Below are 16359 nucleotides of genomic sequence, written 5' to 3' on the forward strand. Positions count from 1 at the left end.
ATCAAAGTCCAGATGTGGTCTCAGAGACACTAATCCTAATCTTTCTTTGTGCATTTCACTTTGAATCTTCTCTTGCGTATTCTGCTACATGTTAAAGAAATCTCACTATGGATCCTTACTGTATCCTTTCCTGCTGTTAACCAGGTTTTGCTTCCGTATATGTAGTACAACTGGGAGTGAGAATGTTTTGTACAGTTTCAGAAATGTCTCTTTCCTTATTTTGCATGAAGTCTTTTTGCTATTATTAACTGTTCTTTGATGTCCCAGCAAATGCTTTTTTGACTACCTTTTTGTCCCTAATTCTCTCTCCATAGCTGAGTGGTCAGAGCACATGGCTACCATGTGGGGTACCGGGTTCAATTCCCAGTACTGCCCAGGATTGTTCCCTTGTGGGATGACTGGTACAGGGTGCACTCAGCTTCATGAGCCATTTGACTGAGGAGTAGCAGCTCCACGGTCTGGAGAGTCTGCAAAACGGTCAAGAGAGGGGTGTGCTCACCAGATGCCCCTCCATACCATATCTCCATGACACCACAAGGCATAGGATGACACAGCGGGCCCTGTAGACATCCCTTGGACCTTCATAGTCTGGATAAGGAACTCATTTTGTCCCTCATCAACATTTTCTTTTTACCATCTTTTCTGCACTTATCTTCTATCGCGTCTTAAGTCATCATGCGTGAATGTATGTTCGTTAATTTTTTTCAGTATTGCAACAGCCATATGCTCAGCTGTGTCTACAGAATTTTATTGATTTGTGGAATGTTTTCATCACTGCTCACACTCAGGAGTCAACTGAAATAATCATCGTCATGCTTTTCTCCACCTTCAGAAAACTGCTTCTAACATTCACTCATACACAAGACACAGACTTATTGCCCATCACCTTTGTTACAGCCAGAAACACAGTGTTGTCATTTTTCTTACCCCGGAAAGAACTTTTACATTAATCAAATATAAAAATGTCAAGAGTGAACTAAAGCACTAATGGAGGAAAGGTGCACACTCCGGTGGCATAACAGTGAAATTATCCATACTATCCTGCTCACCCTCCAAGACTAGAGACAGTATATTATTAAAATAGCCCTACTTGTTACTCTCTTACAGTAAAGTAATTTTAACCCTACAACTGCTGTCGCTGAGTTAACTCATCATACTCCACAATTCCCCAGGTTCTGTGGATGTGTTTAAGTGCAACCTCTGGGTTTTCCTTAAGCACTATTCACGTGTTTACGCATTCCATTCTGCACACTCTCTCAGTGTTGTTGTTGTTGTTGAGTACTGAGCCACAGCAACTTGCATGCTCTAGATGTGACAACACACCCAGCTGAATTTGTGCTTGCTGCTGCAGTCCCTCAATGCAGATTTTAACTTCGCTTCACATATTTTTGTCAGTATTAACTTTGTGATTTCTGTTCTACAATGGAAATATCACATCACAATGGTTGTACAGATAGAGATATCCTGTAGGTACTCACTAGGAGTGATAGTGAATGCGAATTCTCTGATGTCGATAGCAGTGATTAGTCTTCAAGGGAATCTCTAAGCAATAGTCCTCAGGCCCATACATCAGCTGGCAAAGCACACTAGTTTGATGTTTCTATATGATGTGCAGTTGGTGGATATTCAGAATCCGAAGAATCAGAATCAGAAGAATCAGAAAGTGATAGTGAAACACTTCAAAAAAGTGCATGCCTTAGTGACCTTTTTGATTGGGAACAAATCAATTTCCTGCAACTAAAGCAAGTTTTTGATGAGTCAGCTTAAGGGCACAAATGTTAACTGGTTAATGACTCCAGCATTCTGTGATTTGTCATGATATTCTCATCAAAACACCTATTTCATTTTATAGCAGATGAAATGAATCAATTTTGTGTGTACACCAAGACAAATATTCCTGAATCTGTGCATTCTCAACTGTCAAAGCAGAAAGCTACTGGATTTGGGGAACTTTAATTGCTTTGTTGCTATTTCCTTTCTAACAGTCCATTTAAAAAGCTAAAGTTAAGTAATTATTTGTGACATGATAAACTTTTAAACACCAAAGTTCTTGGAGAAATTATGTCCTGAAACCGTTTTATTTTACTTTCGAGGACACCTCACTTTAGTGACAGCTCTGCGAGTACTGGAGGCGACAGTTTGTTTAAAATTAGAGATATTTGCGATATAGTTCATATGAAGTTTTCCAGTGTGTTTATTTCACATCATAAGCTTTGCACTGATGGTAAGTCTCTTGATGTTGAAAGGTTGATTATCTTTTAAACAATTTATTCTATGGAAGCAAATTAGATTCAGAATAAAGACGGTTGTGTTCTGTGATTATCAGACTGGATACATTTTGGATTTCGCTGTATATACAGGTGCAACAACAGAAAGTGGTTTCCACAATTTAGGGAAAAGTGGTGACATAGTGGCAGCACTTATGAGACCATGTATGCAACAAGGGCATACTCTGCTGACAACTGGTATTTCAAGCCAGACATGTTTCTCTGGGTTCACAACCAGGTGTGGCATTGTTCGTAAGAATGGGCACAATGTTCCAAAACTGCAAAAGAAATTGAAACAAGGAGAAACTGAGTTTAAGTCAACTGACGAGATGCTTGCTATCAAGTGATGTGATAAAAGAGAAATGTGGGTGTTGATAACGTGTAACACAACACAAATGGTTGAAACGAAGAAGACAGAGAAGACTGGAAAAAAATGTATGAGCGGCGTTCAAAAGAAAATGTACGAAACACCACTGTGTGCCTAGCTGAACTCTTTATTCAAAAGTAAACACCAGAGGCCTGAACACAACTAACCCATTGTTTCACGAGCCGAAGGTTTCCCCTTTGCCAAAATTCCTGTGATGTTGCAGGAGCCAGTCCTCCACTGTGTCCTTCAGTTTATCATCAGAGTTGAAGTGCTTCCCTTCAAGATATATTTTTAGTGGACCAAACACATGGAAACTGCAAGGTGCCACATTTGTGCTGTAAAGTGGATGCTCAAGCTAGTCCCACTTAAACTTCAGCATTACACTTTGGGTGACCTTGGAGATGTGTGGGTGCTTGTTATCATGGAGCAGAATCACTTTCTGTGTGAGCAGCCACTGTTTGCTCTCGATGGACTTGCATAGGCTACACTGTGTCTCAGTACACATCCAGTGTTAACGGTTTTTCCATGTTTGATGTATTCGGCGAGTATTAGGCCTCGGATGTTGAAAAAGATGGTGAGTACCACCTTGCCTGCTACGGGCACAGCTTTAAATTTTTTATGAAGAGGTTACACCTGTGCAAAACCACACCAGACACTACATTCATGTCTTACTACATTAAACCAAAGTGGCATACGCAAATTTCAACCTGTTCAGGTTGTTACGACGTTCTGTACCTTTTCATCTGAACACTTCTCACAGATTACAGTTCGAGTGTGTGTACAGTTGACAGTTGTGACACGCTTCTGGGTTCATACATACTATGTGTACAAACCAGTGTTCAGATGCTTTAAGTTTTGGAGTCTGAAGTACCTCCCCACATGATCAAATATGCTAGCAACAAACAGGCTTGGTGTTCTACAATATCTACACTTTATGTGACGTAAATACTCATGATTCACTTCACCAGTTAAACAGAAACTGGAAATATTCATCACTCTTCAATGTGATGAAATTATTGTAACATGATACAAAACAACTATATTTGGGTACCTTGATTTTAAGCCTTGAAAATTGACTACAGGTGTATACAAGAATTGAATGCACATATTGAGTACTGTAGAAAGTACTCAAACTATTCAGTTTCCTCCCTTTGGAGCACCAGACCAAATGAAGAAGTATGTTGGCAAGAAACTGACTTGCTGTTCTGTTTCAGATGATGTTATATCTATTTTGTACATTATGTAATTATGTAGCATACGTTGCACAGGTAAAACTGCACTTTTACACATTCGTCTTCTAATGATATGTCAAAATTAATTCAATCTAACATACACAATTATATTCATGTATCACAATTTTTGGCTGTGACTACTGTCTAGTGACACGAAAAGGACTGAAAATACATACTGCACTTTTTACGAAGTATTTAAACACTAAAAGATTCCGAGACGTAAGTGTCTCTCTCTAGGTGAAGTAGTATGCTGGCATCATGTTTGTTGTGGTCTTCAGTCCTGAGACTGGTTTGATGCAGCTCTCCATGCTACTCTATCCTGTGCAAGCTTTTTCATCTCCCAGTACCTACTGCAACCTACATCCTTCTGAATCTGCTTAGTGTATTCATCTCTTGGTCTCCCTCTACGATTTTTACCCTCCACGCTGCCCTCCAATACTAAATTGGTGATCCCTTGATGCCTCAGAACATGTCCTACCAACCGATCCCTTCTTCTGGTCAAGTTGTGCCACAAACTTCTCTTCTCCCCAATCCTATTCAATACTTCCTCATTAGTTATGTGATCTACCCATCTAATCTTCAGCATTCTTCTGTAGCACCACATTTCGAAAGCTTCTATTCTTTTCTTGTCCAAACTATTTATCGTCCATGTTTCACTTCCATACATGGCTACACTCCATACAAATACTGTCAGAAATGACTTCCTGACACTTAAATCAATACTGGATGTTAACAAATTTCTCTTCTTCAGAAACGCTTTCCTTGCCATTGCCAGCCTACATTTTATATCCTCTCTACTTCGACCATCATCAGTTATTTTGCTCCCCAAATAGCAAAACTCCTTTACTACTTTAAGTGTCTCATTTCCTAATCTAATTCCCTCAGCATCACCCGACTTAATTAGACTACATTCCATTATCCTTGTTTTGCTTTTGTTGATGTTCATCTTATATACTCCTTTCAAGACACTGTCCATTCCATTCAACTGCTCTTCCAAGTCCTTTGCTGTCTCTGACAGAATTACAATGTCATCGGCGAACCTCAAAGTTTTTATTTCTTCTCCATGAATTTTAATACCTACTCCGAATTTTTCTTTTGTTTCCTTTACTGCTTGCTCAATATACAGATTGAACAACATCAGGGAGAGGCTACAACCCTGTCTTACTCCCTTCCCAACCACTGCTTCCCTTTCATGGAGACTGAAATCATGAAGTGGATTAAATGATTCCAGCTTGTACCTGAGAAATGAATCCATATCAAATTGTTAAATGTATTCTAAATGAATACACAGACACATTGGGGTTTTTCAGCTCTCCTGCTCTCACTTTGTTAAGGGATGATACGATTCTACATATGCAGCAGTACTTACTCCATGAATGTAGTAAATACACAGCTTACATATTATCAGTTAATAAAAAATTATATAGATTCACCTATTACGGGTATCATCAAAGTATCCCAACATAGAGGAAAGATTTTCGTATTTGGAAACATTGATCTCTGGTTTGAAGTTTGTCTAAGAACAAATCATTTTATTTATATACTCTTAAGGTATTCAGATGCATCAATAGTGTGTTTCAGTAAACACTTCGTTTCCCTTTTGAATGACTTATTGTGCCAGCACGCACCAAGACAGAGACGAACTGAAAAGAGTGGACATGCAGACTGTACAGCATTTAGCTCACAAGCTATGGCTGAAATACTCAAAAGGAGGGCAGAAGGCTGCTGCAGGTTATTCAGCAGGCCAAAAGCTGTCCCCACAGAAAGAACGTCTGTGGCAGCAGAAGGGTTAATGGTAACACTATTTTTAGACTTCCTTTGTGGGAAACATTTAAAGGTAAGTTTTTAAAATTTTGGCTTTGATATTGTTATTTGTTGATATTTTAGGAGAAGTCTTGCAATGGTATAACATTGGAGTTATTGATGGCTTCAAACATTTCCTTCCTGGTAGCGCACTGCTTCGATTAATATGTACCCATCTGCTAGTTTACGCATACCTGTTTCTCAGCAGATGCTGTTTCTTAAAAAGTTTCTGATGTCACTGTTTGCATATTGAGGAGGATCTCTGCTAACTTTAGTGGTACTGTTAGAGAGACATTTTTGCAGAGCTTGATCAACTATTGCTTGAACTGGAGACTGAAATCATGAAGTGGATTAAATGATTCCAGCTTGTACCTGAGAAATGAATCCATATCAAATTGTTAAATGTATTCTAAATGAATACACAGACACATTGGGGTTTTTCAGCTCTCCTGCTCTCACTTTGTTAAGGGATGTCACTACTTGTGCACACCTGTACTAACAATGATTAGTAGAACTCCTCCTTTCAGTATCGAATGTTTTATGCTTTCCAACAGTGGAACTGAATTACAGTGACTCAGGTTAACACACAACGCAAGACTTGATTGATAATAGGAAACCAATTCTTCGGAAGACTGTTACGCACTTCTTTTTATTTTCATGTTCTCTGTTATTTCCAAGTGCCTGTATTAGAGAACTTTTTAGAAGAAGTTTCGAAATAGTTTTCTCTCTTTTTGGCATTGCAGGAAATTTCAATGCTCCAAATAGTGTTAATATTTGGAACAACGTGTTAGTAGGACCGTCCCCTGCAAAGTCGAATGTAATGGAGGCTGTCTTATTTAGAAGGGCATGATGCATTCTTTTGCATTTTAAGAGAGGATTCTATTTAAGAAATTAATGTTATGTGCAAACTACAAAACCCCAACATTCACCAAATCATGTGGGAGAGGTGTCAAAAGGACTGCAAAATTATTAGAGCATTTATCAGTAAAACATGAAAGAATCTGTTGTAAATGCTATGGGTTTCTTTAAGAAATGCCATACCTATCTACAAGTTTTAAAGATGCTTTAGCATCTTCACTATGCTGCTTCGATTTCTTCTCAGAAACCATCTCATGGGGACGAGGATCCGGTAGCCCACTTTGCCTCAAAGTTTCTCTAACTTCATTTACTAGGACTGATGCTCTCTTGCAACACACCTCCTTAGGCAGTAAGCTCTCCACCTCAAACTCTACTTCCACAACTGAATGTTTAATAATTGGTTTGCTTGATTTTATTATTTCAACTCTGTTAAGTTGAAAGGCATCCGACAACTGTGTAGTTACTGGATTTTCTGTAACAAAGAAAACAAATATTAAATACAATTAAATAGAAAGATCCTTAGTCATTTCATTTGACACAAAATGTATGCCTCCTGTAAGACAATATTTACATTTTATGGATTTTGCAGTATATTTTGCTATTTATGTAACTAACTCTTCCCAAAATAGTGACTCATACGGTCTCAGTTTCAAACTGAGTACAAGCTTCTTATTAAAACTGGAACTGTTAATCTTGTATGATATAGTACATTCTCACTGATTTGGCAATAACTGGTGAAACCTTTATTTGCTAAAACTGAGGAAACCCACAGATTAAACAACAGTTACATACGTTTCAAAATATTTTGACATTTGTGATAAATATTACTATTAAAGTACAATAAATGCTAACAGCAGTAACCTACAGCTTCGTCATGTGTCACTTGTGTGTCCATTGGCAGTGCTACACATTTCACCTCCTAAAGGTACAAAATAACCAACAAATATGTCAATTTACGAGATCATGCTGAAAAGTAATGCCTTCAAATTTTTTGTTCTCCTCTCAATATTAGTTAAGGTATGTCATGCATATGCAGGTCACCTTCCCTGCTTCACTGACCCATGTTGCGGCCTACTAACACTAGAGGGCTTCGAATTGTAGCGTGTAACATGGTGGTGAGTAACATAACTTATGTTGGGTGTGTGAGAAATGGCATGCTGTAATCAACTTATGAATTCGAAGAGGTCATTCAAACACGGTGGATGAAAGGTTATTCACATATGGAGCACTTATCCTTCAGCATGACAATGCCAGACCACACACGAGTGCTGCGACCTCTGGATTCACTGCCTTTGATCATCCTCCATACAGTCTTGACTAGACCCCATCTGATTTTCATTTGTTTCCAAAACTCAAAGATAACCTTGGAGGACTTCACTTTGATAGTGATGATTTGGTGCAAGCATAAATGAGACTGAGCGTCTGTCAAAAATGTCAAACATTCTACAGGGGACCGAAAAGCAGACAATTCAGTTAGACAAAATTTTAAGTAACAAGATACTTTGTAAAATATTTGAACATTGAGTTCACTTTTTCACCTTTTCTCTCGTCATGGGTACCAATGAATAAGTATGCTCTATTTTCACAATCTCCAAGAAAAAGTAAGAATAGCTACACTGTACATGTACAACACTATTTATAGCATTTGTTTAATTGAGAAACTATATGTACATACTGTCAAATTCTTGTCATCTTTTTTTCTCCAAACAGTACAATTACATACATATTGCAGAACAGTATTGTCCTCATTGAATTACTACGTCATGTAACAGTACAAACAATGATCTTAATAAACACTCCTATGTACTATTCTTTGAAACACTAAGTTTTGATCATAGCACATTTTATTTACAACAATTCTTATCAGTTACACATTTTACTTCTATACATCAATTTGAAAAGAAAATCATTAATTATTGTTTGTCATAATATTATGACACACCCTGAAAACAGCATACACAAAGTAGCCTGAAATGCCATGCAGACATCACAAATGACAGCAAATCTCTTGAGAACCGCGACTGCAGCCGCAACTTCAGCACCGGGTGGTGGTGTCGTATCATCATGTTTCACCTCACAGCGTGACATTAAAGTGCCATCATTCTCTTCTGTATCATCAGCGGTATTGATGACTGGTTCTTCAGCAGGACCAATAATATCTGGTTGCATCCAGTCTTCTAATTCTTCTATACTGACAGTAAAACAGGGCACCAACTGGGTTTAAAGTCTGCAGAAGAGCAGCATCAAAATCAAAAGTTTTACCTGATTTATAAGTTCAGATGTTGAATCATAGATTTCCTCGTCAATTTCAGTGGTGGTATCAGCTGCTGCCCAGGCCTTCTTAAAACAGTTAGTTATGGTGTTTGTTGTAATTTCATCCCAAGCAGCAGATATGTTGCTGACATCTTGCAATACATTACAATGTGGAACTGTTTCTTGTAGTTTGATTACACTGCTAGCAGCCCCAATAAGTTGACTTCTGTAATTACACTTCACTGAGGCTATTTTTCCTCAGTCTAATGGCTGCAGAGGGCTCACACTGTTAGCCGGTAAGAAGATGACTTCTTCTATGTTCAGAAATTCCAGGTGATCTAACTGATGTGCCGAGGAGTGCTCCAAAGTTAGCAAAATATTTCTCTTCCTCGCTGCCATTTGTCGTTGAGCCTTCAAGAGCCAGCTACTGGAGAAAGATTCAGTCATTTCAGCTTTATTGTTATTCTCATACTGGCAGGCAGACTGGATAGGTTGAATGAAATTACGAGTACAATGAAATCCAGACCATTAGCTGCTTACAGGTATCGATAAATATCAACAGGGACAGTTCAAAATGTGTGCCCCGACCGGGATTCGAACCTAGGACCTCCTGCTTCGATGGCAGATGCTCTATCCGACAGAGCCATTGAGGACACAGAGGATAGTGCGACTGTAGGGGCTTATATTTGGCCCACTATGCTCAGGGGCACAACAAATGTAGTGTGTGGACAGTAAGTTGGAAATGTGGGTCTCACGGGAAGCACGACAGATATAAGTCCCTACAGTCACACTATCCTCTGTGTCCTCGATGGCTGTCGGATAGAGTGCCTGCCCTGTAAGTAGGAGATCCCTGTTCGAGTCCGGGTCAGGGGGCACAACTGTCCCCGTTGATATTTATCAATGCCTGTAAGCATCTAATGGTCTGGATTTCATTGTACTCATAATTTCATTCTTCGAAAGCCGCACAATCATCAACGGTATCTGTTCTTTCGGACATGTCCAAATGAACAGATACCATCTTCATATGGATAGGTTGAAGTTTTTAAAATAATGTGGATTCTTGTATTTTACATTCACTAATGGTTTGAGCTTCTCAGAACCACCTGAATTACAACATAAGACCAGTGCCAGTCTCTACATACTGTGTTTTCCTCCCTTACATTTTTTGCCCTTGACCTGTTGGGTTATTCAGGCATCAAGTTATAGGAAACACCAGCTTCATCCATAATACACACATCTCTTGGGTATGAGAAAGTTTGGACTGAAATTCTCCATGTTCACTCATTGGCATCTTCCTCCTTTACTCTATGTTTCTCCACACAGACAATGACAGCACTGTGATTTTATGCCTATCCTGAAAATGCCTTAGCCAGCCTGCGGAAAACACAAACCCGGAAATTTCATTTTTCTGGGCCATTTCATTATCGTTTTCTTGAAGCATGAGGCTGGAACACTGAATTTGCTGTGAGCAAATGTGCTGGAACCATTCAAACAACAAACCCCTCTCTTCCCCCGCCCTGGCCTCTTGTGCTAGGGAATGACACATGGGCAGCAAAAAAGTGATCATGCCATTGTCGTGAAAGTACAGAACAGTAACATCATTGAGAAAAATTTTGTGACATGCGTAACGGAAAGTACCATAGTGCATAGCACTACATATGTACATACTTTTATGTTTAGATGAAGTGTACGATACAGAATACGTAATTTAGGGACCAAAATTTTGTTTGTAGTACAAATTATCCAAAATTTGGTGTAAGCGGTACATTTTTCAATGTAAATTGGCTGGAACCGAACAGCTAGTATGAGTTAACTGAGTTTGCGGCATATTCGATTTCAAATTCTACTGTATTAAAAGTGTTCCCTTATGGAAAATGGTCACTCAATAAATCTTATTCTAAGTTTCACATTGGTCAACATATTTCATTGAACATGAATTATTTTACCAAATAGTAGGAATTTCCCCCAAAAACATCCTGTTGATTTCTTTTAACAGGATCCAGTTTCAAACTGAGGATGGTTGTGTCTGTCCACTTATTACATATTTCTGTCCCCATGTACCACGGTGTTCCAACCATGACCCATGGGGCATAAGCACCTGTCAGCTCGTATTGGGCAGGCACAGATGGTACGCTACAGTCCAGTGGTATTGATGAATCACATTCATAACTCTGCCTGTGGGCACCCAGCTGCCAGCTTGCAGACAGTATACTGTGGAGTCTTAGCATATTTAGTGCAAGAAACACGTACTTGCCTTTATTTATTGTGTTTCAAATACGGGCGAACTTATTTCCTCCCCAGAAAATTGTTGTGCCTAGGAACGAAGAACATGGTTTTGTAAATGTATAAGGAGGGAACAGTTAGGAGTTTTAGTTTTTACAGCAGTATCTGCTATGACAATCAACACAAGAGAATGAAGCCTAATTTAATGGGAGCAATACAGCTGTACAATCAACATTCTCCATTCTAATGCTGTTGTATACTCATGATGTAAATACCTAACACTAGAATCAAGTAACAGACATTCTCCATTCTAACACTGTAACATTCCGTAAGAACATGTTTTGTTCATTTATGAACTGCGCAAACAAATTCTGGACTATGAAAAATCACAAAATTCTCACTACACGCACAGCCACTACAGTGTGTATATCAATCACTTATGAAACCATTACCATTTTTCACTTCTGTGAACCCATTCAACAACACCATTATAGGTGTGGTTAAGCTTCATGAAGTGTAATCAGTTAATCTATAATCAAAAAGTGCTCTTTTCCAAACCACAGACTATATGAGGTAGCATCTCCAGCAAACTTTGTCAAGGAAGTGCTCGGCTGTTTGAACATACCAAAAATCCAACAGAATAACTGTAGTAAAATTTATTCAACAAAAGAACACTAAAATTATTCCTGGACTGAAAAAGAAGCTTCTTCATTATTAACATGCTTGGAAAGTTCCATCAGTTTATTTAATCCCTGTAGGCCACGATTAGTGCAACTCAGTATGGTTAAAAATGTTGAAGAACGTATTGGTCACTATTCACATTGCTGAGGTTGGAAACCTATACATTACAGATAGGAAATCATTATCACTCAACTGTCAAACTCAGAAAATAAACACAATGGCATGCCTAAAATCATTTGTGTTTCGAACTAGACAGATTGGTTGTGCCACTCAGTAATTTGACAAGAACTGCACACTGAAATTATTTTAATTTTTTAATGTGTAACACCACATACATGTTGAACAGAATGTAGCCCTCTGCAGGTAAGTCCACATTATGTCTTTTTTTTCTAGTACTCAGACACACGATTTCAGAAACACATCAGGCACTGGCTGAATGCATGCAATGATTGATTAAGCTGTCATGAACCCCAGACTTGGTTTGAATGCCACAGTGCTTTACTAGGTGTTATCCTAACGGAGCTGGTATGCCCTTGCTTTCCTCTCACCTCTGAAATAACTTACACAGCAAGTTACAGGAGGACTCCAGATGTAACATTACATTTTTCACATTAATGAACATTGCTAGCAGTGATAAGTGACTAGAAAAATCCTAGGACATATCAGACTTTTGGATCCACGGACTGGCACATAACCACCGAGACAGTCTACACACACTACAATGTTGCTACATAATCTCAATGCCTCTGCAAGCCAATGTCACTGCACAATTATGGTATTCTGTTCACAAAACTGATAAAGAGTAACTCAAGGCATGAAAGGTTATGTGTAAAGAAAATTCTAGAGATTGTGGCTGTTAGTTATGAATCATTACCTGGAAATGAAATATTTACACACATATTTGCACAACTAATTTCATATCCGGAAACAACACATGACTGTGATTGTTTCTGAAACTGCAAAATATACAAGGAAAGGTTTTACTGCTAGGTACATTTACTAGTATTTCTCAATAATGGGATTAGACAACAGGAGTATTTTTAAAAGCACAGAAATAATAATTTAATGTCACTTTTTAGGTTTTATGGTATTGGGAATGGTTCTGAAATTGCACAACTTCTGACATTTTATAGGTTACTAGCTACACCCAAATAAACAATGTAATTCATTGTCACCCATATCCACATCAAATATTTTACCTGAAATTTATAAATTGTCCGAGCTTTTTGATACACTACACTTCCAACTTCCCATTTTCTGAGCTACTGAACAGTTTGCTCTCACCTAATCTTCTGAACTCGACGTCCAGAAGAAGCATGTAGTACTCCATGAACTACAGCAATTTTTTTTTAAATTGTCAATACATTTTACAGTCAGAACCACACTAACTGTACATACACTACACGACCAGGTTAATCACGTTTGGTGGTTTGCTAACTATTGTGCAATATTCTCATCAAAGAAGGGAAACTACATGGCATGTAAAAAGCTGGTCTTCACTGCATCTACATCTACATCGATACTCCGCAAGCCACCCAACGGTGTGTGGCGGAGGGCACTTTACGTGCCACTGTCATTACCTCCCTTTCCTGTTCCAGTCGCGTATGGTTCGCAGGAAGAACGACTGTCTGAAAGCCTCCGTGCGCGCTCTAATCTCTCTAATTTTACATTCGTGATCTCCTCGGGAGGTATAAGTAGGGGGAAGCAATATATTCAATACCTCATCCAGAAACGCACCCTCTCGAAACCTGGCGAGCAAGCTACACCGCGATGCAGAGCGCCTCTCTTGCAGAGTCTGCCACTTGAGTTTATTAAACATCTCCGTAACGCTATCACGGTTACCAAATAACCCTGTGACGAAACGCGCCGCTCTTCTTTGGATCTTCTCTATCTCCTCCGTCAGACCAATCTGGTACGGATCCCACACTGATGAGCAATACTCAAGTATAGGTCGAACGAGTGTTTTGTAAGCCACCTCCTTTGTTGGTGGACTACATTTTCTAAGCACTCTCCCAATGAATCTCAACCTGGTACCCGCCTTACCAACAATTAATTTTATATGATCATTCCACTTCAAATCGTTCCGCATGCATACTCCCAGATATTTTACAGAAGTAACTGCTACCAGTGTTTGTTCCGCTATCATATAATCATACAATAAAGGATCCTTCTTTCTATGTATTCGCAATACATTACATTTGTCTATGTTAAGGGTCAGTTGCCACTCCCTGCACCAAGTGCCTATCCGCTGCAGATCTTCCTGCATTTCGCTACAATTTTCTAATGCTGCAACTTCCTTGTATACTACAGCATCATCCGCGAAAAGCCGCATGGGACTTCCGACACTATCTACTAGGTCATTTATATACAGGGTGATTCAAAAATGCATGTAAATATTTTAAGGGTGTATTTGTGAGGTAAATATAAGACAAAAATGTTCTATAAATGTTTTTCCATAAACGTTTAATTCCAGAGTTATCGTTAAATACGAAAGTCATGTCCGTATCAAAACGACGGCAGTGCAAGCAGCAGGATGCCATATTCTGGTACGTAATTCACATACGTATCTCCCAACAGTTGATTCGAAACTGCATGAATAGTGTTTGTTTTTGTTTGCACGTGATGTTTACTCCTACTGTACGGAAGATGGCGCTGATGTTGTTGGTAACGGAAAAGTACGTCCTGTCGTTCATTCATCGTCGGAAGGCTAAAGGTTTCGTGCACATGATGTACTCAAACAGTGAGTATGCTGATATGCACCTTGTGTATGGTGCAGCAGATGGAAATGCACTTGCAGCAAGACGAAGGTACAGTGAGCTGTTTCCAGGAAGACGGTTACCAAGTCATCAGACGTTTGTATCTGTGGACAGACGTATGCGGGAGTATGGCATTCGTCCTGGGCCACATTCAGGTCGACCACTTGAGCATGCAGTGAACGTCAAGGAACATGTTTTGGACCTGGTAGACCAAGATCCATCTATCAGTACGAGACAAATTAGTGCAGCTGTACGACTTCCACAATCTACTGTATGGCGGCTGCTTCGGAGACAACAGTTGCATCCATTTCACCTGCAAAAAGTGCACGAATTGACACCTGAAGACTATCCTCGCCGTCAGCAATTCTGCCAGTGGTTACAAGAGCGTCATTTGAATGATCCAATGTTCATTCGGCGGATATTATTCACAGATGAGGCCATGTTTACTCGTGCGGGTGTAATCAATTCGCATAATATGCACCAGTGGGCTGTCGAGAATCCTGGCGCGAGAATTGTGCGTGGATATCAACATCAATTCTCCATAAACATTTGGTGTGGTATTGTGGGGAATTACTTACTCGGACCTCATGTTCTGCCTCCAAGGCTGAATGGGCACGCGTACTGCGAATTTTTGGAGGGAGAATTGCCTGGATTGTTACAGGATGTCCCTCTTGCAACACGAGCCACCATGTGGTTTATGCACGATGGTGCTCCCGCCCATTACAGCCGCAACGTAAGGGCGTACCTCAATTCTGCGTATCCACATCGATGGATAGGTCGCGGAGGACCAATTGCTTGGCCAGCCAGATCACCTGACCTGAACCCTTTAGACTTTTATTTATGGGGCCGACTAAAGACATTGGTGTATTCTTCTGCAGTACCGAACAGAGAAGTGCTACAACAAAGAATTGAAGGTGGTTGTGAAATTATTCGTGGAGAGTTGAACGGACTGTGTAATGTGCAGAGATCATTGATGCGACGAGCACGGGTCTGTCTGCAAGTTCAGGGACAGCATTTTGAACATGCATTGCATTAAGATTTGTGCAAATACAGTACAGTACAGTACAGTCTGTAAAATGCTTCAATTTTCCTTAGTTATTGTGCATTGCTGTAGTTCAATCAACAGGACCTAAATTAATACAGTGTTCGCGAGGAATTGTTTCAGTTTGTTACGTCACGTTTATTTATCAGTTTGCGTTGTTAGTCCAAATGCACTGTAATTAAACTGTGAACTCTGGGAATTAAATACCTTACGTTGTATTGAATGTATTATCCTGTTTTGTTCATAACTCTGTAATAAGCCAAGTATGGAAAAAATTGTATAGAACATTTTTGTCTTATATTTACCTCACAAATACACCCTTGAAATATTTACATGCATTTTTGAATCACCCTGTATATTGTGAAAAGCAATGGTCCCATAACATTTCCCTGTGGCACGCCAGAAGTTACTTTAACGTCTGTAGACGTCTCTCCATTGATAACAACATGCTGTGTTCTGTTTGCTAAAAACTCTTCAATCCAGCCACACAGCTGGTCTGATATTCCGTAGGCTCTTACTTTGTTTATCAGGCGACAGTGCGGAACTGTATCGAACGCCTTCCGGAAGTCAAGAAAAATAGCATCTACCTGGGAGCCTGTATCTAATATTTTCTGGGTCTCATGAACAAATAAAGCGAGTTGGGTCTCACACGGTGCCGACATGAGCGACCACCTGCAGATGGGTGCACCCTGTACCCTTCATGGCATCCGGAAGGACCCTTTCCACATCTGGAATGACTCCCCCCGGTATGCACACGGAGTGCACATTGGTTTTCTTCCCCACTGTTAGAAGTATTGGGTGCTGTTGCGACTTGTAAAGCTGGGGTTGTGTTGTGTGCAGGAGGCCGGGCACAGAGTATGGACGAGTGCTCCAGTTC

At 39.7% G+C, this 16359-nt stretch overlaps 1 protein-coding gene across 2 annotated transcripts in view; it reads right to left on the minus strand.

The window, feature by feature from the left end:
* The window catches only part of LOC126471170 (trafficking protein particle complex subunit 10), a 157827-nt gene that overhangs the window by 98160 nt on the left and 43308 nt on the right, over window positions 1-16359 (minus strand). For both annotated transcript variants that reach the window (XM_050099274.1, XM_050099275.1), the window contains one exon: window positions 6711-6999. In XM_050099274.1, coding sequence (XP_049955231.1) covers window positions 6711-6999 — 289 coding nt within the window. The remainder of the gene's footprint in view (window positions 1-6710; window positions 7000-16359) is intronic.

Source organism: Schistocerca serialis, chromosome 3 (genome assembly GCF_023864345.2).
Source record: "Schistocerca serialis cubense isolate TAMUIC-IGC-003099 chromosome 3, iqSchSeri2.2, whole genome shotgun sequence".
Classification (NCBI taxonomy): domain Eukaryota; kingdom Metazoa; phylum Arthropoda; class Insecta; order Orthoptera; family Acrididae; genus Schistocerca; species Schistocerca serialis.